The sequence below is a fragment of the Armigeres subalbatus genome, chromosome 1, assembly GCF_024139115.2.
Source record: "Armigeres subalbatus isolate Guangzhou_Male chromosome 1, GZ_Asu_2, whole genome shotgun sequence".
Taxonomy (NCBI): Eukaryota; Metazoa; Arthropoda; class Insecta; order Diptera; family Culicidae; genus Armigeres; species Armigeres subalbatus.
The window spans coordinates 283,254,221-283,275,876 of NC_085139.1; the positions used below are offsets into that span (position 1 = coordinate 283,254,221).

A 21,656-nucleotide genomic window follows, 5' to 3' on the forward strand; every position below is an offset into this window, starting at 1 on the left:
CTTATAAATAAAAGTGTGTCTAATATTTTATGCGACAAACGTCAATTCATTGTTTTTAACGAAGGAGAAAAAAAGAAAACCTACGATGATTCAAATGGATGATTCAACTCATCCATGAGTTTTTAGGTGCTGAGTTGGGTGCGTTTCAACTCACGCTTGATTTGAATCATCCATGAATTTTGAGATTTTGAGTTTTTACCAACACTGGGTTCAAGTGAGAGCCCTATGCCCAGTATCGGTCATCCAGTGCCGCGGCCTGTATGAAACAACCGAAGCTGCGAACCTGGTGGACGCGCTGAGAGATCAGTGCAACGTCCAACTCCAGAAATCCGAGATTCGGTTACCTAATAGCTTTGCTGGGATGCAGGTTGTCACATTCCAAGTGCCTCTGGCTGATGCCAAGAAGGTTGAGCATAATCCAGCCAGGTAAGCTGCTTGAGAGGGTTATTCTGAACAGATTGTCGACCTATACCGAGCGTACTGGTGGGCTATCAAACAACCAGTACGGCTTCTGTAAAGGTCGTTCCACCGTCGAAGCAATTCGATCGGTAACGGATACGGCCAAGATAGCGAGAGGTTTGAACAGGCGAGGTATTAGATACTGCGCATTGATTACACTTGATGTAAAAAATGCGTTTAACAATGCTAACTGGGTAGTGTGCAATTCAACATCGCGCATATTTGCCACCCATCATGTTTGCACTGCTGCACTCGCGAGGAAGGTGGAATCGACTGCCCGCGAATGTGTATACTCACGATGACTGACAGGATCTGTCATTTGACACATGCATGCTAGGCCTGTTCATGATAATAGGCCTGTCCAATGCCACACATCTCCCCTCTTCTCCAAAAAAAAATGCATTAACACTTTTCTTCTGTATGAAAAAAATAACACCTACGACATATTATGTATCATCCGGTTACGCTCTCATCATGATACAAAAGCATCTTGCAGCAAACAATCATTCCCGGCACTCCATTGTATTGCGTGCATCTCATTTTATAATCGAAGAACACACTCTAATGGTGGCTCACATATGGGAAACCACTCTCAAGGAACTCCCATTCAGTGGGCGTCTCGACTCGCAATTGTACTCACAACTCGTGAAGTAACATTTCACGTGTACTTCAAATCACTACCACTACTTCTGCTTTTTCGAACACACGTCCAATGCACTGTGTATTCACATTTGTGATACAACCAGCAACAAAAACCAGATACCGTAACTAAAAAAAAAGGTCGATGAACAGCTCCAAATCATGGCCGAATATCTAATATCAGTAAAATCAATCCTCTTGTGTACCTGTGACATTTCGGATCCACAAAACCAAACTACTTGTAGGTCATCGACCATCGCTAAGCAAGAGACTCTTGCTTGGCTGAACTGTGATCACTCCGATCAACAATAACACCGTTCTTCTTGCGGACGTCCCACCAACGCAAAGGAAGAAACTTTTGAATGCGGGCGTCCCACCACGCAGAATTGTGATCATTCTAATTCACAATATCACCGTTCTTCTTGCGGGCGTCCCACCAACGCAGAGGAAGAAACACAGGCGTCCCAACACGCAGAATTGTGATCACTCAGATCCACAATAACACCGTTCTTTTTGCGGGCGTCCCACCAACGCAGAGGAAGAAACTCTTGAATGCGGCGTCCCACCACGCAGAATTGTGATCATTCTAATTCACAATATCACCGTTCTTCTTGAGTGCGTTCCACCAACGCAGAGGAAGAAACACTTGAATGCGAACATTCACCGCGCAGCACTGTGATTCATCTTCAGCTATACCAATCAAGCTCTCTTTATTGAACTCTGTCGCTCCCCTAGACAACGCATGCGAAAACGATTTTTCCTTTTCATAGTTTTGTCTTTTATTCTTCTTCTTATTACAGTTGACCGACTTTTCATAGCGCTATAAGTGTTTCCAATTCGCGAAAGTGTTTTCATGTTTCACAATGGTTTTCATATCGGAGTAAAACACATTCATAACTATAGAATATCAGGCATCACGGTTATATTCGAATACTCTTCAAAGGGGAAAAATCTTCGATAATCAAAGGTAATTCAGAATATTGAATTCAAGATGCTAGATACATCTGATAGTTCGTGGTAGCGTTCGGCTGAATGCAGATGACATTACCTTTTCCCTTCGCAAGTCCCATCACAAATTGCACCTTAAATTTTCCCAAAGGATAGTTGAAAAACATTCAAAAAGTACCCCGATCTTTCGAAACTTTGCCAACCTCGTAGCCAACACTAGCCATCAACAAATTAGAAAATTTCTGTAACACATTCAAAGAACTGTACGAATTCGTGTTCTTGATAATTCAAACTATTGTAATAAAAAACATTTAAATATTATAACATTTAGTTTCAAAATGAACTTGTTTTGAAAATAAAACTCAGAAGTTCTTATTGGTGTATTTAAGTTTATCGCCAATCACACACTTGATTAATCCATTAATTAAACCGTTAGTAGTGGCAGGTGACTTCAATGCGTGGGCGGTGGACTGGGGATCCCGGTTCACCAATGCTAGAGGTCATATTCTGCTACAGTCTCTAGCGGGACTTAATGTAGTCCTACTGAATGAAGCCAATTGTCAACATTCAGAGCATCGAACGGTGAATCATGCATCGACGTGACCTTCTGCAGCTCAATAAGGCACCGGGTCCGGATGGTATTCCGCACCTGGCCCTTAAACACGCGATTCTTGCCGCTCCAGATATGTTCAGTAGCTGCCTCCAACGTTGTCTGGATGAAGGAAACTTCCCAGATCGTTGGAAACGACAGAAATTGGTGCTATTGCCCAAGCCTGGGAAATCCCCGGGAGAACCTTCGGCATACAGACCGATTTGCCTCCTCGATGGAACTGGTAAGCTGCTTGAGAGGGTTATTCTGAACAGAATGTCGACCAATACCGAGCATACTGGTGGGCTATCAAACAACCAGTATGCCTTCCGTAAAGGTCGTTCCACCGCCGAAGCAATTCGATCGGTGAAATGCGTTTAACAATGCTAGCTGGGCAGCTATTGCTGACTCCCTGCACCGATTGAGAGTTCCGGATTACCTGTGCAGGATACTGAAAAGTTATTTTCAGAATAGGGTGCTGGTATATGACACGCCCAAGCAACCAGAAGTTCAGATTTTACTTAAATTTACTCTTAACCGAACTAATTGGTTCACTATGGTTCACATCAAGTTCCAAGCATCCTTAACGGAACTTTAAAGTTAAAGCCAAAATAGCCCTTCTTATCCGAACTTCTGGTTGCTTGGGCGGATGCTGGTCAAAAGTCGATCGTAGTGTCTGCGGGTGTTCCACAGGGATCGATCCTCGGACCGGTTCTGTGGAATATTATGTACGACGGAGTATTACGCTTAAGTCTCCCGGCCGGTGTGAAGATAGAAGGCTTCGCGGACGACGTAATGCTAGAGGTAACAGGAGACACTCTCGAAGGCTTCATACGCGATTGGCAGAGTGGAGGAATGGCTCAACTCGAGGCGGTTGTCCCTTGCACATCACAAGACGGAAGTCGTGGTGGTGCATAACTGCCATGGGTTGCAGCAAGTAAGGATAAGAGTAGGGACCTGCACAGTTAACTCCGTGAGGTCTCTTAAGCATCTGGGCGTGATGATCGACGATAAGCTCAATTTTACGAGCCACGTCGATTATGCATGTCAGCGGGCTTCATTGGCGATAAAATCTTTATCACGAATGATGTCCAACAGATCGGCGGTGCATAGTCAAGTGCGTAAGTTGATAGCGGGCGTAGCATTGTCTATCATCCGCTATGGCGTACCGGCATGGGCCGTAGCACTAAAGGCCGAGTACAATGTAAAGAAACTGATCAGAGTACACCGGCTGATGTGCCTACGTGTCGCGAGCGCATATCGCACCATATCATATGAGGCGGTGTGCGTTATAGCTGGGATGATGCCGATAGACATACTCCTACACAGAAAGAAAAATCATTAATCAAATTAAAAAAATCGTTGGTTAAAATAAAAAGTTTCGTTGGTTCTTTTTCGTAGAGAGTTGCGTGTGTTCAAAGCAAAAGTACATACACTTTTAATACACCAATGGTTCAAAAGTTGTTTGCCGCTCTAAAAATAAAAGTTTATACTTTCAAAATAAAATTGTAGCACTGTCAAATAAAAATGGTTACATTATGGAAAATATAGTGCAATTTTTTTAATTCCAGAAAAGCTCACTTCACTTTTATTTTTTTCCCTCCAAAATCATAATATAATCAGAGAATACAGTTTCAGCATGTTTATTTCATTATTTATTAGTTAGCTTTGTTAAAATTTATCAGAGTTAGATCACATTAGATTCTTTGTCAGATTTCCACACAAAAGGGCCAGCATCCGAACAGCTGCTAACCGACTTAAAATGATTCAGCTCTTTGGGGTGCGCTTCGTGCAGATATTTGGTCATTGCGCCACGGATTTCTCTTAGTCAGAAACGCCGAAATAAACAGGTGATCTGTAAAAAAAATCTCGCATAAGTATTGATTTACACTACGCCATTGAATCATAGAAATTGGGCGCTTAGATAACTCCGATACCTTTAACGTTTAAGATTAAAGGAATGTAAATTGATTTACCTGGAAATGGCCTGATGTCCTTCTTTTTTCTTCGGCTCAAGATTTCGTTAAAAATTACAAAATATGTACTTTTTATACCCATGACGTGGCTATACTTTGCTCCTAACGAGCGCTGCTAATTTCGTCGCTGTCATATATAGACACTGAGAGGAAAAAAGAGATGAGAAGTGATATTTTCCTTTTCTTGTTGTTAATCGTTTGATATGCTTTAAAAGTTTAACAACTTTCAGGTTGATAGAAAGAACTTTTAATGTTACTTTGGGAATAGGATAAAAACAACTTTTAAATAAAAAAGTAATTTTTAATGAAAATTATTTTACTCTTATTTGTAGGAAAATGAGACACTTTTCAAAATAAAAGTGCATAATATTCTATAAAACCATGTTTGTTCTTTGTGTGTAGAGGAAGATGTGGAGTGCTACAACGAAAGGGACTCGGTGCAAGTGCGACGTGTCAAGAGAGCAGCTTCGCTGCTCAAATAGCAAAGAGCATGGGACACCGCAGTCAAAGGTCGTTGGACCTACAGACTGATTCCGGATGTGTCCAACTGGGTCGATAGAAAATATGGCCAGGTCAACTTCCACCTAATACAGGTGTTGTCTGAACATGGTTGCTTTAAAAATTTCTTACACAGGGTTGGCTTCGCCGAGCCTGCGAAGTGTCCAGAATGTGTAGGTGAGGTAGAGTCGGCAGAGCATGTGATGTTCGCATGCCCGCGACTCGAGGTAGAACGCAATGCCATGCTGCTTGTTAGCGGTATGGATACAACCCCGGACAACCTCGTCGAGAGGATGTGCCGGAAGGAAGTCATATGGAATGCGGTGAACACAGCATCTCAACAGATTATGTCGAAACTGCAGCGGTGGTGGCGTCTTGAACAAAACCAACGAATGCAGTAAGGGCACCTGTGATGCAGTGAACACTTTGCTGACCCCGACAACCAACATGTCGCGGGTGGGCTGCCGTGAACTCCGTATGTAGATATCCAGCTTTTCGCGCACGGTAATGGCTGCTCCGTTAATTTAAAAGTGTATCCGTCCCCGTACTTCTTTGACATCTGACTTGGGTTTGACATTTCGATTACCCTCTCCCCTCATCCTGGAACAGGAGGAAAACGGAATGTCAAACCCAAGCCAGATGTCAAAGAAGTACAGGGACGCGGATACACTTTTAGATCAACAGAGCCGCCATTACCGAGCGCGAAAAGCTGGATATAGGTCATTGCGGCTCATGCGCGGTGGTGTCGTCGGGGTGCTCGTCTCCAACGTGAGATTATGATACGGACTGCTAGGTTACTATCATAGCTTGCGATCGACGGGTGGTGAGGTTACCACCCTTGAAGTCGATGTGTATTAACGTCAAGTGCGTTAGCATAGGCGTGAGCGTTCTCAATAGTCCCCCTCTGATGTATTGCTTAATTGCGGGCCGGGGCTACGGACTGGCGAAAGGGTTTTGGTTTTAGTGGGTCGGGTAATAGTTACATGACATACCCATTCCCACACTACCTGAGTTAAGGCTCCCTCAGACCGAAGCGATTTCATCGCCGCGACGGCGACAACTAGTCGCCGCGATTCTATCGTAAGGTCGCTGCAGGCAATGTTCTATTTACGCTTCCATACCAACGGCGACAGAATCGCTGCCGCCGAGCGATAGAATCGCGTCGCGACTGTCGCGTCGCGTGTGTTTGGGGGAATCTTTAACCTCCTCAGGTGTCTCGGCAGAAAAGATATTTTAGTTACTAGCTCAGTTACTAGATAAAGATTGTCGCTGTCGTCGCTGTCCGGAACATCTTTTGCTGGCAAGGATAGGGGAGCTAAATGTCAAAGAAGGAAAAACCATACGATTTGACAGCTTGATACCCAACATGTTCCGGACAGCAGAACTAAGGGAACCGAAGCGATAATCTTTATCTAGTAACTAAAATATCTTCTTTTTTTTGCTTGTTTGTCTGGCTCAGACCAGTGTTGGTCCATCTTGCCGCTGCTATGTGTTCTGTGTTTGCTTGGTTGCTTCTTGGTTTTGCCGTTTTTTCTTTCTGTGGTCGTCCGGAAAGCCGTTATATTTCCGTTTTGGTTTTCTTTAGGAATTCTGTTATCGCTTTGAGTTCTGCTTCTTTTCCGTCTTTGAGTATTTCGGCTAACGGTTTGTATGATTCCAGTATGCTATATTGTGGTCTGATGACAGCCCACTTGATGCGATAGTACAGGATATGGTCTAACGTTTCTTCTTCTTGGCATAGGTCACAGTTGGTGTCTGCAATCCATCCCCAGCTTCCTTTTCTGTCCTTTGTCATACAATGTTTTGAACGAATTCTATTCAATGTTATCTTCTCGTCGGTTGTTAGTGCCATGTTTTTGAACCAGATTTTTCGTCCCGGTACCTTCGCAAATTCAAAATGTATTTAGTTTTCCTTTTGTCTCCGATATCAGTGTGTACTGTTCACTCCACTCCTTCCAAATAGTGTATTCTGCTAATCTTATCGTGTCTTCCATCGTCAGTTTTTCAAAGTTGGTTTGTTGTCCTTCTGTTGCTTTCACTGCTAGTTGGTCTACTGCCTCGTTCCAGCGTATTCCTACGTGGCTAGGTACCCATTGTACAAAAATCTGTTGCTTCGTGTTTTCTGCCTGGACTATGTCGTTGCTGATCTCTCTGACTATGTGATTCGTTTCTGTGTACTTCTTAGCTTGCAGCATTTTGCATGCACTTCTGGAGTCTGTGACTATTATAGTTATTCCTAGTTATTCCTTCTGCACATTTTTACTGCTTCTCTTATTGCTATCAGTTCTGCGTTGGTTATGCTTGTATTTGGGTTGATTTTCTCTGTCAAGTGTTCTGTTTTTTCGTGTCTAGCACTGCAATTGCTGTTCCTTCTTTATTCTTCGCTGCGTCTGTGTAGATCTTTTTCGAATTACAGTATCTCGTGTTCATCAACTCTCTTACTGCCTGCTGCCATTTGTGCTGGTTGACGTCCGTCTTCTTGTCATTTATGCCTGGAATTGAATCAAGTACTGCGTCCTTTTTTCGTTTCCAGGTTGTCGTTTTTGTCGTGCGTTGCTCTGTTCTGTTTGCTAGTTGTGCTATGATGTCCTCGTGTTCTACTATTAGTTGTGTAATATATGTTCCGTTGCCTTTCTTTTCCTGTAATGCCTTCTCCAGAAAACTTTTGTTCGGGTTTCTACTTTGTAGCGTTTTGATGACATCCTTCAGGGTTAGCCACTTCACTCTGCTTGCCATTGGGGGAAGTCCGCTGTCCGCCAACATCACATTAACGGGTGTGCTCCTTATGTACCTCATTGCTACTCTGACGTATGCGTTCAGTGTTGTTTCTAATTTCTTCCTATGGGTCTGCGCCGCATTTCCGAATATTTGTGCTCCGTATTCTAGCTTTGATCTGACTACTGCATTTCCGATTTTTATGAGCGTTTCTGGGTCCGATGGACTTGTTTTGTTGGCAAGCATTTTCAACATATTTATACTTTTCGTCGCATTGGTTCTTATGTCTTCTATGTGTTTCCTATGTGTTAAGCTTCTGTATGGTGTATCCCAAGTGTTTGTGCGTGTTTTGTAGTTCGATGTGTTCTCCCTTCACTGTTAGTTTGATTCGGTCATCTGGGATCTTGCTGAAGTTGATTACCGCGCATTTTTTTGAATTTATCATCAACCCTTTTTCTTCCATTTTGGTTGCTAGCTTTTGTAGAAATCGGTTTGCCTTGCCTATAACTTCAAACCCTTCTCCTAATACTGCGATTGTGAAGTCGTCGGCGTATTGGTTAAGTATTACCCCCTCCTCTTCTATCTGGTGCAAGTCTGCCGTGTACAGGTTAAACAGTAGTGGTGATAAGGGGCAGCCCTGCCGCACACCTCTGTTAACGGTTGCTTCTACTAACTTTTCTTCGGCCGTGATAACGATTCGTCTTCTTTTCAGGTACTCGAATATCCATCTTCTGCAATCCTCTGGTATTCTTGCTTGTCCTATAACGTCTAGCAGCTTTTGCCCGTCTACTTGGTCGAATGCTTTGCTTATGTCCAAAAATATCACTATGCAATTCTGTTTGTTTCCTTTCGCTTCCTTTATCGTATTTATTAAGTAGTTGACATCACTAATCGCTGAGTGTCCTTTTCGGAAACCAAATGACCGCGTGGGAAGCAGGTTGATGTTTTCTATCCAGTTGTATAACCAGTCATTAACAAACGTATTAATTATTTTTAGGAACACGTTCATCAGGGCGATTCCTCGTTTTGAGTCTATGTCGTCTGGGTCTTTATTTGGTTTTTGGATTAATACCAATTTGCTTGTCCTCCATTTTTCGGGTATCTTTTTCGTTCTCCAAACGGTGTTGAGCTGATTGTATACTTCACTGAGTATATCCTAGGCTTTCTTGTGCTTCCTGATTGTTTTCTCTGCACACCGCTGGCCGCCATATCAGGTCCTTGGTTATTTCCGTATAGTTAACCGCCACAAACTCCTCTGCAATTTGTTGCTTTGGGTTGTGGTCAGCTCCTTTCTTTTTCCCCGTTAGTGCTACGTCTATTCCTCGTATTATGTTCCATATTTGTTTTGGTGGTGTCTGTTCATCAATCTTTTCCTTCAGCTCTCGTTCGTATTTCCTTTTCTCTCTTCTTACCATCCTTTTAAATTCAGCTCTGGCTTTCTGTAGTTCCATTTGATTGTTCAGCGAATTGTTTTTATTGAACATCCTTAGTTTCCCCCTTTTGATGTTGTATGCTGCCTGAATTGTGTCTGTCCACCATTTTTTTAGGAAGTTGGCTTTGCGATTTCTTATTACATAGCTGGCCTCTTCAATTTTTTCTTCGAAAACTTCCTGCATCTCCTCAGGGTTGTCAAGAAACTGTGGTTGTATCGAGTTTAAGCCTTCTATCGCTTTCGTTACGTTTATTTTTTTTTTGTCGTCCTTCTTACCATCGGTATCGTAGTTTGTATTTCCATGACAATGCACATGTGGGCGCTACCAAACTCTTCCTCAACTACTGCCCACTCCATCTTCGCTGCGATTCCTTGTGTGGCAAACGATAGGTCTATTGCTGTCGGTGAACTATTAATTCTTGGAATTGTTGTTGCTTGTCCCTGGTTTAGTAGTATGAGTTTTGATGCGTCTAGTTCTGTTGCTATTGTTTTTCCTCTGTCACATGGTCGTGCATTTCTTTCCCATAATGGGTGTCTAGCGTTGAAGTCGCCAGTTAATATTATCTCTCCTGCCAAATTTTCTATGACTCCGTCTACGACTCCGTCTCCGTCCCGTCTACTGTCCTCTTTGTATATTCCCTATCCAGTCTTACGTATACCGACACTATCGTGAAATTTATATCTAGATTTTTTGTTTTTACTGCCAGTACTTCTATGGGCTCCCGGTTATATAATTGGATTTCGTCGTATGTTACTCCTTCCTTAAGTAGCAGTCCCACTCCTCCAAAGCCTTCATCTCTGCATTCTGTGAGCAAGTTATATCCTTTAATTTTATACTTTTCCTTTGGCTTCATCCATGTTTCTTGTAAGCTGGCTACTGTTATATTTTCTCTGTTCAGAAACACAGAAAGTTCTTCCCTTGTTTCCGTTGGTCTTATTGACTGTATGTTGTTTTGTAGTATTCTTATTTTTTATTCTCCATTGTCTTGGCTGTCCTCTTCTGTTGACTTCCTGCTATTTTCTTCGTCTGTAGCCATGTTGTTTACAAATTCTGTGATGATATCTTTGATTACTGTGCTCGTTCTTATTATTAGTTCTTCGTAGCTCCTGTCTGATTGCTTGTTATATATCTCTTCCCTTATAGCGTCCTGCAACTTCTTCAGCTTCCCTACCAAACCTACGTTCCTCCAGAAAGCTCTAATATCCCGCATCCCGCTCCGTTGATTTGCACGGGTTTTCTTCCAGTCCGCTCCGGTCCGTCCTGCTTTGTCCTTCTGCCTCCTTGCTTGATTTTGGTTTGTTGCTGTTTCGTCTGTTCGTTTGATCTCGTTTAGGTCTCCATGCTCGTCTTGTCGTGGTGCTCGTCTCTGCTACCGACCTATTGTCTTCTATTATTCCTCCAGTAATTGGAACCTATTCTGCAAGAAGCTGCTTCTTGCCTCCTTGTAGGACACCTTTTCCCGCTGCATTTTCTGTGCGATCAGTCTCTACTTGTGCCTTTCGGGACAATCTTTACTGGTTTATCTTTACTAGACAGTTTATGCATTTTATACGACATTGTTCTTCGCTGGTGTCGTGCTGGATATCACACAAGTTGCATTTCTTTGTCCTTTTACAGTTACTAGCTTTGTGGCCGTATCCCCAACAGTTTTGGCACTGTTTAATAGGGAACAGGTAAAGCTCCACTTCGAATCTGTATCCGTAGATTGCAACAGTTTTTGGCAATTCCTTCCCCTTGAATGTTAGTCTTACGTTCTTTGTCTTGGTCAAATTTTTTTCGCTGTCCATTTTTAAAACCCTTTCTACTTTGATGATGGGTACTTCTGCTTCGAGCTCCTCCAATAGTTCCCTGTCCTCGTATTTAAATGGCACTCCTTTGATCAGTCCCACCGTTTGTTTCAGCATCACCGGCACATAGCACTTCAGGTTGTGGTTCTGTAACGATGTCTCTGCGAGTTTCCTGGCTTCCTAGTCTGACGGGAATGTCACTCTATACCGGAATTTCCGGATCGCTTGTATGTCTTGGTACCCAGTGACGTTGTTCTGCTTCAGACATTTTCCAACATCCACCGGGTGCTGCTGAGTCGGCTGGTCGAAGTCCACCGGTTCCAGATATACCATGTTTCCAGTCCAATTCTCCGCCTCCCTGGTTGTCTTTTGTTGCGTCCTATCCATCTCCACCGCTCGTTGACTGTTTGTGGTTTTTCTGCTAGCTTTGGGTTTAGTTCCTGTCGTCTTTTCGTTTGTCTTCATATATTGTTTGCGTGTTTGAATTTGTGTGTGTGTGTGTGTGTGTGTGTGTGTGTGTGTGTGTGTGTGTGTGTGTGTGTGTGTGTGTGTGTGTGTGTGTGTGTGTGTGTGTGTGTGTGTGTGTGTGTGTGTGTGTGTGTGTGTGTGTGTGTGTGTGTGTGTGTGTGTGTGTGTGTGTGTGTGTGTGTGTGTGTGTGTGTGTGTGTGTGTGTGTGTGTGTGTGTGTGTGTGTGTGTCATCCTCTACCCCTCAAGTAGTACTACGAATAATTTGATCATATCTCATGCTCCGTGATGGTGCCCTTATTGTTACGAAGACTAGTACTAAAAAAAGGATTCACTCCTGAAGCAAAAAAGGTTTCTCCAGGAAGTGTGATTTTGATTTTGATTTTGACAGTGATTTTAAAATATATACAAATCAATAAATTTTGTGACGTAACGTTAGTTCGCACTATTCAAATGCAGGTAAACAACCGAACAACATTATAAACAACCGAACATTGTGTAATGATTCAGTTTGTAGAAATCAAACAATAATTCCCATTAGAAACAATAATTGGCTTTCTTTCTGGAGCCAGATTTTTACTTTTGGAGAATCTCAAATAAAAACCCAAAAGTTTTCATTCACTACCGATTTTTCACAAAAAAAATGGAGGATAGAAACATTATTCGACAATTTTCGGAAATAAATCCAATACTTAACAAATAGCATAGCAAAGCATAAACCCTTGATAAATTCTGAAATAGAATTGTAGAGAGAGAAAATTGTATGGTCATTGTAAATACCGACACAATCTATACAATTAGGCGAACAGTCCTACTGAATTTAAAATTTAGATGGACTATTATTCAAGACTGGAAGGAATATGTTAAATACAAAAAAGATTAACATAGACTCCCCAAAATTGATGATGAGTTTGTTTTGTTCTGCGGACCAGGATGATAATTTTTGACAATAATAATATGAATATTACAAAAAAGGAGCTTGATGATTAGGTAAAATCTCATTATCTTCCCCCCACCCTTAACCTTTGTGGGTAATAAATCACCACCAATACCTTCTTAAATAAGAATAAAAGTATATGCACAGCTTAAGCTGACTCATCCAAACAAAATTGCTAAGATTGTGCACCAACAACTTGCTGTGAAGCGCAACTTGGTTTATTTCAACTACAAAGATTTGCAGATCAACAAAACAACAAAATAGTATTGTAACTGTGTATTGTGCATGGGTTCAATAAAATAGTATTTAAGGATTCTGTGTGTTTAGATCTCATAATCTTAAAAACGTGTACGTGCCAATCGGACCGTGGACTGCGATGAGAGGATAATACGGGTAGTCCATCACGAAACAAGTTAAAATTTCCGTCATCAAAAATAATGTTAAGAATAAAGTAATACTCACCTGTATTTCCAGAACTTCCAGAACAACTATCGTTCTACCAGATCAAACTCACCTAACTATTTCTGCATGCTTACCTTCGTGAATCTCCAATGATATACACCCGATTCTTTTTTTACACGGGGGATGCGTTCCGTGTAAAAAAAGTTTTCAGTTCAAAATTCGAAAATCCGTGTAAAAAAGTTTTATGATTTCTCGACGAATCATGCAAAATGGAGCAACTTTGCAAAAATTTTGTATGGAATTTTTTTTACACGGCCGTGTAAAAAAAATCCGTGTAAAAACAGAATCGGGTGTATAGTCAATAAAGAGACTACCAGGCCGATATAGACTCCTGAAACTTATCAAACAACATCCCTATTTTCTATGTTCAGTATCCTGTTCACTATCGCCACTATCCAGGTACTTTTTGAGGGTTTTTTGAGGTAATTTCCGGATACACTTTTCAGCATCGTTTCCCAGTGTTATATTTAGGAGTGGTACAAAAGAGGCCGACCGAAAGTATATGTCGTTCGTTTTGAGCTTGAGTTCTCGATCTCTTGCTTGATCCACGTATCGGCAGACTTATAGCCAACGATTCATATTTTATTGAAGATTTTTTCATTTGAATTTTGATAAAATAATAAATTAGATTCTTCAAACTTATTTGTCGTGATCATCTTCCAAGGTTCCATGAGGATTAAATACTGGTTCATTTTTGAAGCGTTTCTTAGACGAAGCATAGCATTGCGAAGCTTTGGCCAGTTTTCCAATATGGTAAGGTTCGATATTTGCTCTCAGAACTTGATCTAACTTTCGAAAGTCGCTGAAATTTGGAGATTTTGCTTGATTTTTAGTTTATTCGCTCATTTTGTTTTAGCGCAAAATAAAAAAAAATATTTTGGCGGATTTGAATTATTTTTGGAATGCGCAAAAATCGGGCGTCATGAAAATACGTCTGATGGTCGCGATCTGTTTGCGTGTTTGAATTTGTGTATTCATTTTCACGGTTTTATTGTCTATAACTTATCTCACCAAAACTTTTCTCTCCGTATTTCTATGTACTACACTACACTATAGACGAATCCAAGTAAAAATAAGAAGAAGACACACGACGGTGTTAACTTTGACAGATCCTACAGCGCAGCATAGGGAGATCATTTTAAAATGCTTATAATAAATTCTAGACAAATTGTAATTAAAATCTGATTGATGTATGATACGGAAAAAGTTCCGAACTGTATGATAGATACATTTTTGGAAAATATTAAAAAAATTGAGATAAGCTTCCAGATATGTAATTCAGAACTTTTTCCGTACCGTACATCAATCAGATTTTAATTACAATTTGTCTAGAATTTATTATAAGCATTTTAAAATGATCTCCCTATGCTGCGCTGTAGGATCTGTCAAAGTTAACACCGTCGTGTGTCTTCTTCTTATTTTTACTTGGATTCGTCTATTCTAGGTGGCGCTGTTGTGACGGCCGAGTGAAATTAACACACAACAGCTAACTAACAAATTATCTTTATTCACTAAATATACATTCGTTCAAGCACGCGACCGCGGACATGTTTTTTCCTTACGTTCGTTCGGTAACGGGTTTTTACTTTCTGACGTTTTTACACGGAGAATAGAAAAGGCTCATTCTAGAGGTTATTAATAAAGAGATCAAGGTGATTATAATGATAGGGTGTAACATCTCTCCCCTTTGTAAAACGAAAGTTCTTTGAGTATTTTGCAAAAAAAAATCATAAGTCCAATCTAATTGGAGCTTTCACTGCCCTAGTAGAACGCCTCAAAGGTTGTTCAGCTTCTGTCGTAGAAGCTGGTACAGTTCTAATCACGGAAGGAACTGTCGATGGTTCAGGATCAGGTAGTTGATCACTTCGTATCTTCGGAGTATGAACAACTGTACTCGTTGATGGCACCTTAGCACGTACCGGAGTCACCGCTCCCGATGTAGATGCAGTCATACCTTGTGCGTAGTGTTCCAGGTCTCCCGCTCTTACAATGTTGGTTGAAGTGTTCGGAAGTTCAGCGCCTATATTAACAATGTGGTCAATGTGACGCTCCCAACACCGCCCGTCATCCAAGCGGACAGCATACCGAAGCTTTCCAACCTTCTCAGCTATTTTCCCGAACTTCCATTTATCAGCAGATAGAAAATCTCGAACACGTACACGATCACCGGTTTTGAATTCTCGCACTACATGGAACTTCGTATCAACGACTTCGTTCTTAGGTAGCATCAGGTCAATCCTCGATCTTATCTGCCGGCCGAACATCATCATCGCAGGAGACTGTCCAGTCGCAGGATGTATCATTTTGCGGTACGTCAACAAAATGTTGCAGAGTTCCACGTTCAGCTGTGCCTTCGTACACTTCATCGTCTTGAGTTTCTGCTTGATCGTTTGCACATACCGTTCTGCTTGGCCGTTAGTGGCGGGGTGGTATGGTGCACCCATTTTGTGTACCACTCCATTCATTCGAAGGAACTGCTGAAATTGTTCAGCAGTAAACTGTACACCATGGTCACTGACAAGTACAGACGGAATCCCAAAAGTACTAAAAATCTCACGACACATCCGAATTGTACTGTCAGCAGTGATAGAACTACACACTCGTACCTCCATCCATTTTGTATACGCATCGACCAAAATAAAGAAATATGTATCCATGAAAGGTCCCGCAAAATCCACATGGACCCTTTGAAACGGTGCAGTAGGGGTCTCCCAGCAATGTAATGACATCTTCGCCGGCTCTGGTCTCGCCGACTGGCAATCCACACAGTTCGCGATCATCTCCTCTATTGCTTTGTCCAAACCGTTCCACCAGCAATATCCTCTTGCCAGTGATTTCGTCCTTGTTGTGCCGAAGTGCGTAGAATGTAGCTCTGCCAGAACTCGCTGCCGTAGGGAGGGTGGTATATACACTCGTATTCCTCGCAGCAGACACCCTTTTTGCATTGCAAACTCACTCTGGTCAATTCCAAAACGATCTTTGCCTTCGACCTGGACGCCGTATTTAACTCCTTGGATCAAATTCTTCACGGTTGTATCCTCAGCAGTTGCTTGTGCCAGCTCCGCAACTGTGAGCGGGAGTGTTTCGATCTGGTGCACTTCCACTAAGTCTGACTCTTCGATCACATTTTCTGCATCACTTGTTTTAAGGGGTATTCGAGAGAAAGCATCGGCATTGGCATTGTCCGCTGACTTCCGGAACCTTATTTCGTAATCGAACGACTGCAAATACGTTGCGTAATGCTGCATCCTCAGAGCAGACATAACTGGTAATCCTTTGTGTTCCCCAAATATTTTAGTCACCGCTTGGTTGTCCGTAACCAAAACAAATCTTCTGCCGTACAAGTATTGAAAAAATTTCTTGACGCCGAAAATAATCGCGTACGCCTCTTTGTCCACGTGCAGGTATGCTTGTTGGGTACGATTCAGCGTTTGCGACGCAAACTGAATTGGTCGCTCCGATCCGTCAGGAAAAATGTGGCTCAGCACAGCGCCAACTCCGTATGGTGAAGCATCGGTAGCCAACAAAAGAGGCAGCTCCGGTGAATAGTGGACCAAGCAGGTCTCCGCTTGCATCTGCTCCTTCACTGCCCGAAATGACTTCTCGCATTGTTCGCTCCACTTGAACGGCACATCGTTCTTCAAAAGATTGTTTAGGGGATACAATACCGTGCTTAGATCTCGAAAAAATCTACCGTAGTAGTTTGTCAGCCCCACAAAGGAACGCACCTCATCTTTGTTGGCTGGCCTCCGCATTTCTTGGATGGCTTCCACTTTATCTTGGATTTTATGAATCCCTTCGCTATCAATTTGATAGCCGTAGTAGTCTATCTCGTCGACGAAAAATTCGCACTTGCTTTTGTTGACTCGTATATTGTGCTCTTCCAGACGACGCAATACTTCTTCCAATCGACGTAAATGAGTCTCGTCGTCGGGTCCTGTAACTTTGATGTCGTCCAAAAATACACTGACACCCTCGATGCCTTGGAGCAGCGCCTCCATTTGACGTTGCCAGATAGCCGGTGCAGATGCTATCCCGTACATAAGACGATTCGGACGATACAGACCTCGATGAGTGCTCAGTGTGAGAACTTCGCGGTCTTCCGGAGCGACCTCCATTTGCAAGTACGCTTGTACCAGGTCAATTTTACTAAACTTCTTCCCACCAGCAAGAGAGGCGAATAACTCATCCACCGTTGGAAGCGGATGCTTATCCACGACGAGATTCGGGTTGACAGTTTGCTTGTAATCCCCGCAGATACGCACACGATTGTGGGACTTCTTAACAGGCACTATCGGTGTCGCCCAATCACTATGATTGACCTTTGTCAAAACTCCTTCCGCCTCGAGTTTGTCAAGCTCTGCTTCGACCACACTCTGCATATTGAACGGAATTTTGCGTGCCTTCAGGAAGACAGGACGGGCACCGTCCTTCAATGGCAGGTGAGCTTGTACCAGCGAGATTTTTCCAATAGATTCATCGAAAACCTTCGGAAACATTTGCAGCAATTCCTTCAACGCAGCAGTAGAAGTACCCGTATCGGTCATACTAGCTCGATCCGATCGCGAAATACCGTTTTGTATTACATTGACCGCACTTCTGTTCCGCAGCAGCGCATTCCAATCGACCGACATACGATTCAACCACTCGCGCCCGATTAGTGGATGCTTTTCCGATTTCACGACGTACAACGGTAAACGAGTGCTTTGTCCATCGTATTCGACACAGGTGTCAGTTATCCCGAGCACTTCAATGTTTGTGTTGCAATAGCTCACGAGATTGGTATCGCATTTCCGCAAGATCGCGCCCGGCAAAAGTTTCTTCCAGCAGTTCGCACTCATGATAGTTACCGGTGATCCCGTATCTATTTCGAACCGGAGCTCCACTCCGTCTACCCGCACTTTCATCCAAAACTTGTCATTGTCCGAAATGTTATTTACCGAACACACTTCACGAACATCGTAGCAAGCATTATCGTTATTATCGGAATTGTCTACGAAATTTGTTTGCCCCTTGTTTTGCTTGCCGCCCGATCGCGCACCACTTGGCTTTGAGCCGGATTTCTTCATGCACACTCTTTCCAGGTGCCCTTTCATCCCGCAGAACCGGCATTCCGTTTGCTTGTGCTTACAAGCATTTGCAAGGTGAGACTTCTCACCACAACGGTAGCAACTAATGCCACCCCCACTGTTTGCTTTTTGAGTGAAACGCTTTTCCCCTTCGTTTATTTGAAACTTCGAATGGTTCCGCTTACCTGGTTGATGTTGCAGTTTGTTTACCTCATGCTTTCCTTGACTACCTTCGATTTCAGCTTCACCCTTTTTGGACAACTCCATACTCACAGCGATATCACGAGCGTCCTGCAATGTGAGCTGACTTTTTTCCAGCAGCCGGCTACGGATGTCGTTCCTCTTGATGCCAAACACCAGTTGGTCACGGGGTGCAGTGTCCAAGTACTGACCGAAGGCGATGCTGCATCTTTGTCGCCTTGGCGACGGCACCGGAAATTTTCACTTATTTCCAGTGGACGGGGATTGAAAAACATTTCCAGGGTGTCAACAATCTGTTGATATGTTTCACTCTAAATAATCATCACGTCATATTCACGTGAAAAATCACGTAACTGAACTGTCTTGAACAAACGACGATTGTTACGTGACGTTGGTAATGTTCACCTGAAATTCACGTAACTTTTATTAAAAATCTTGGTGAATATGTTTGTATGTACTCGTAAACAACTTAAGTGAGATTGTGTTAGTGTGATTGCAGCTTCGGCATTTACGGAAAACCAGCATTGTAAACAATCTTCACGTCAGATTTACCTGAAAACAAACGTGGTTATCATCCACCATACTTTTCACGTGGAAGTGACTTGACAATCACGTAAGAATGAATGATACATAACCTAAACATAGTTAGGCTTCGCAGAGGTAAAGGATATTTTAGGTGCAACTAGGCGACAATTTTTCGAACCTTCAGTTCCCTCCTTGGAAAAATATCAACGGAAGTCGCATGAAATTTAGAAGATTCGTAGAAAAGTGATTTGGAAGAAGTTTAAGCTACATGAAGTCTAGAACTACAGTTTTTCGGTAGCGTTAGCATAAAAAAATTATTTCAGATTTCAACGTCCAAGGATGGACTACCTTTTGATTGGTTCAACATCGGAAATAGCAGCAATGTTTGTGAAAGTTTCAACATTGCTGTCCAAATCTGATAAATTTCATTCGACATTCGTTGATTTGTTCTCCAACAGTGTTTTAGCGATAACTCCGAAATGCAATTGCCGAATGACAGCATTCCTTGTCTAATATTAAAGACATCATTTTGCATCAAATGCATTTCAACGCTTCAAGCGCATCAGCATCGCGAAGAGGTTTCCTATTTACGGCTGCTGGCAGTTACTAACTTATTTTGCATTCATTTAAAAAAAAAACAATTTTGTAATATATTTTAAAGCATACCTGATACAGTGATCGTTCGCTAATTGGGGCACGACCTCACCCCAACTAGCGAATGCAGTTCGCTAATTGGGGCGTTTTGACAAGCGTCAATGTTGTTTACTTTTTGCATTGAACAAAGGAAAATTTTACGCGCCAGAAAATATCGATCCCGCCAAACACGGAAACAAAACGTCAACTCGTTTTTGACATCACATTCTGACGTTTTGCTGCTTTTTAATTGGGTTTCGCCCCAATTAGCGAACCCCCAACTAAAAAGCGCCCCAATTAGGAAAACCCCAATTAGCGAACGTTCACTGTATCATGTAGCTTTCACTAAAAGTTCACGTAACCAGTACGTAGCAATCACGTAAGGTTCACCTGATCAAACACGTAACTACTTTCAAACTTCACGTCATTAGTACTGGAAAATCCAGTCGGATTCACCTGATAAATCACGTAACTCACCGAAGCTAAGTTTTGTTCAGGTTACATGTCATTCAGGTCACTCTTACGTGAAAAGTGTGGTGGATGAGAACCACATTTGTTTTCAGGTAAACATGACGTGAAGATTTTTCAGAGTGTTTCGCACGGGGAAGTTCCGGTGCGATTTTGTCACAAATAATGTCGTAACTCTCCGGACCCATATGATGAAGTAGCAAACTTTTCCGCATTTCTTCGTCGACGACTGCATAAATAGTGAACGCATTTTCCAGTCTTTCCACCCACCGCCCCCATTTGAGCTTCCGCCGATCAAAGGGGTCTATCGCAAAGCTTGGTGGCGGAACGCCAGCACCAGCAGCAGCACGTCCAGCACGGGTACGATTAGTAGCAGCAACGCGCCCAGTCTGAGCACGACTAGAAGCACCATTTTCTCCATCCGAACCCGACATCCTCGTCGCCAGAACTGTTGTGACGGCCGAGAGAAATTAACACACAACAGCTAACTAACAAATTATCTTTATTCACTAAATATACATTCGTTCAAGCACGCGACCATGTTTTTTCCTTACGTTCGTTCGGTAACGGGTTTTTACTTTCTGACGTTTTTACACGGAGAATAGAAAAGGCTCATTCTAGAGGTTATTAATAAAGAGATCAAGGTGATTATAATGATAGGGTGTAACAGGCGCCACTCGTGGCCTCTCTGCTCTATTTACAAACTGCCGTTTCTGTTGTGCCTGCTACTGACTTTCTTGTTTTGCTGCTAATTTCCTGCTTTTCCTCTGAATTTCTCTACTCTATATACTGCCGTCCACTTCTCTTCATCCAAAATCTAAATGGATCGAAGCACTTTCCACTAAATTCACGGAAAAATCACTCGAGAAAACTATTGTCGGCGTAGCACCAAGTTAGAATTCAGAAGTCGGGACTTCCGAACCGAACTTTCTTCCGAAGTTTTATTTGTCAAACTAATTGATGCGTTGTTAATCTTTAGGCGAATCCAGCGCACTACTTCCGAAGTTGGGAAAGTGTCCTGTATCTGGAGAAAAATCCAACTTCGGTATAAAAAGCGGTAAAAAAAATTTCCGGATAGACAATATTCGCGCACTTGGCGATGGCGTTAGCGTCGTATTTTTCATGGGTCAAACACAATTGGTACGTTTGCGTGCGTTTTGACAGTTTTTCCATGGGAAAACTGTCAAAACGCACGCAAACGTATCAATTGTGTTTGGCCCATCACTGCTAAAATATTATCCAGCTTTCCACGCTCGGTAATGGCGGCTTATCGGTGTGTAAAAATCAATTGGTCACTGTACTGTTTGACACTAGCTGGAGGAAAGCCCACTGACGTTCCTGGGTGAGGGGAAGGGAAAAAAGGCCTTTTCGACAGTGAGTTTTACTCCAGCTAGTGTCAAACAGTACAGCGACCGATTGATTTTTACACACCGACAAGCCGCCATTACCGAGCGTGGAAAGCTGGATGCATCCCAAGATAAACACTCAGATCGTGATCATCTCAATCAGCCTCCGTTGAATTGCGCCGGAGCGCACCCATTTACTTTACACACGGCGGCTATTCAGCTATGGCAACCCCATTCGGCGGCTTATTAAATTTAACAGCTCAGACTCGCACCCTGTGTAAAAGCTTATGGGCGCGCTGCTGCGCAATCTTTGCTTGCGCGTTATCACCGCGAAGAACTGAGCGTTTGAGAAGAGCGCGACAATATTATCTTTTCTCGGCAGTGTCACATGAAAAGGCCTATTCCTTTCCTATATTACACTCTGTCCTACCCCTCAGGTAGTTTTAAATCTTTTGATCCGCTCTGTTTTGACGTTTTTAGTTTGACAGAATCTAGGATGACAGA

The 21,656-nt window shown here is 42.6% G+C and overlaps 1 protein-coding gene across 1 annotated transcript; it reads right to left on the bottom strand.

Moving 5' to 3' along the window:
• Positions 1–8,966: 8,966 nt before the first annotated feature.
• LOC134207391 (uncharacterized) lies at positions 8,967–11,431 on the bottom strand. The gene is given in 5 exon segments (XM_062683115.1): positions 8,967–9,255; positions 9,307–9,527; positions 9,530–9,895; positions 11,009–11,191; positions 11,246–11,431. Coding segments are annotated over 5 exon segments (1,245 nt in total).
• Positions 11,432–21,656: the final 10,225 nt, after the last annotated feature.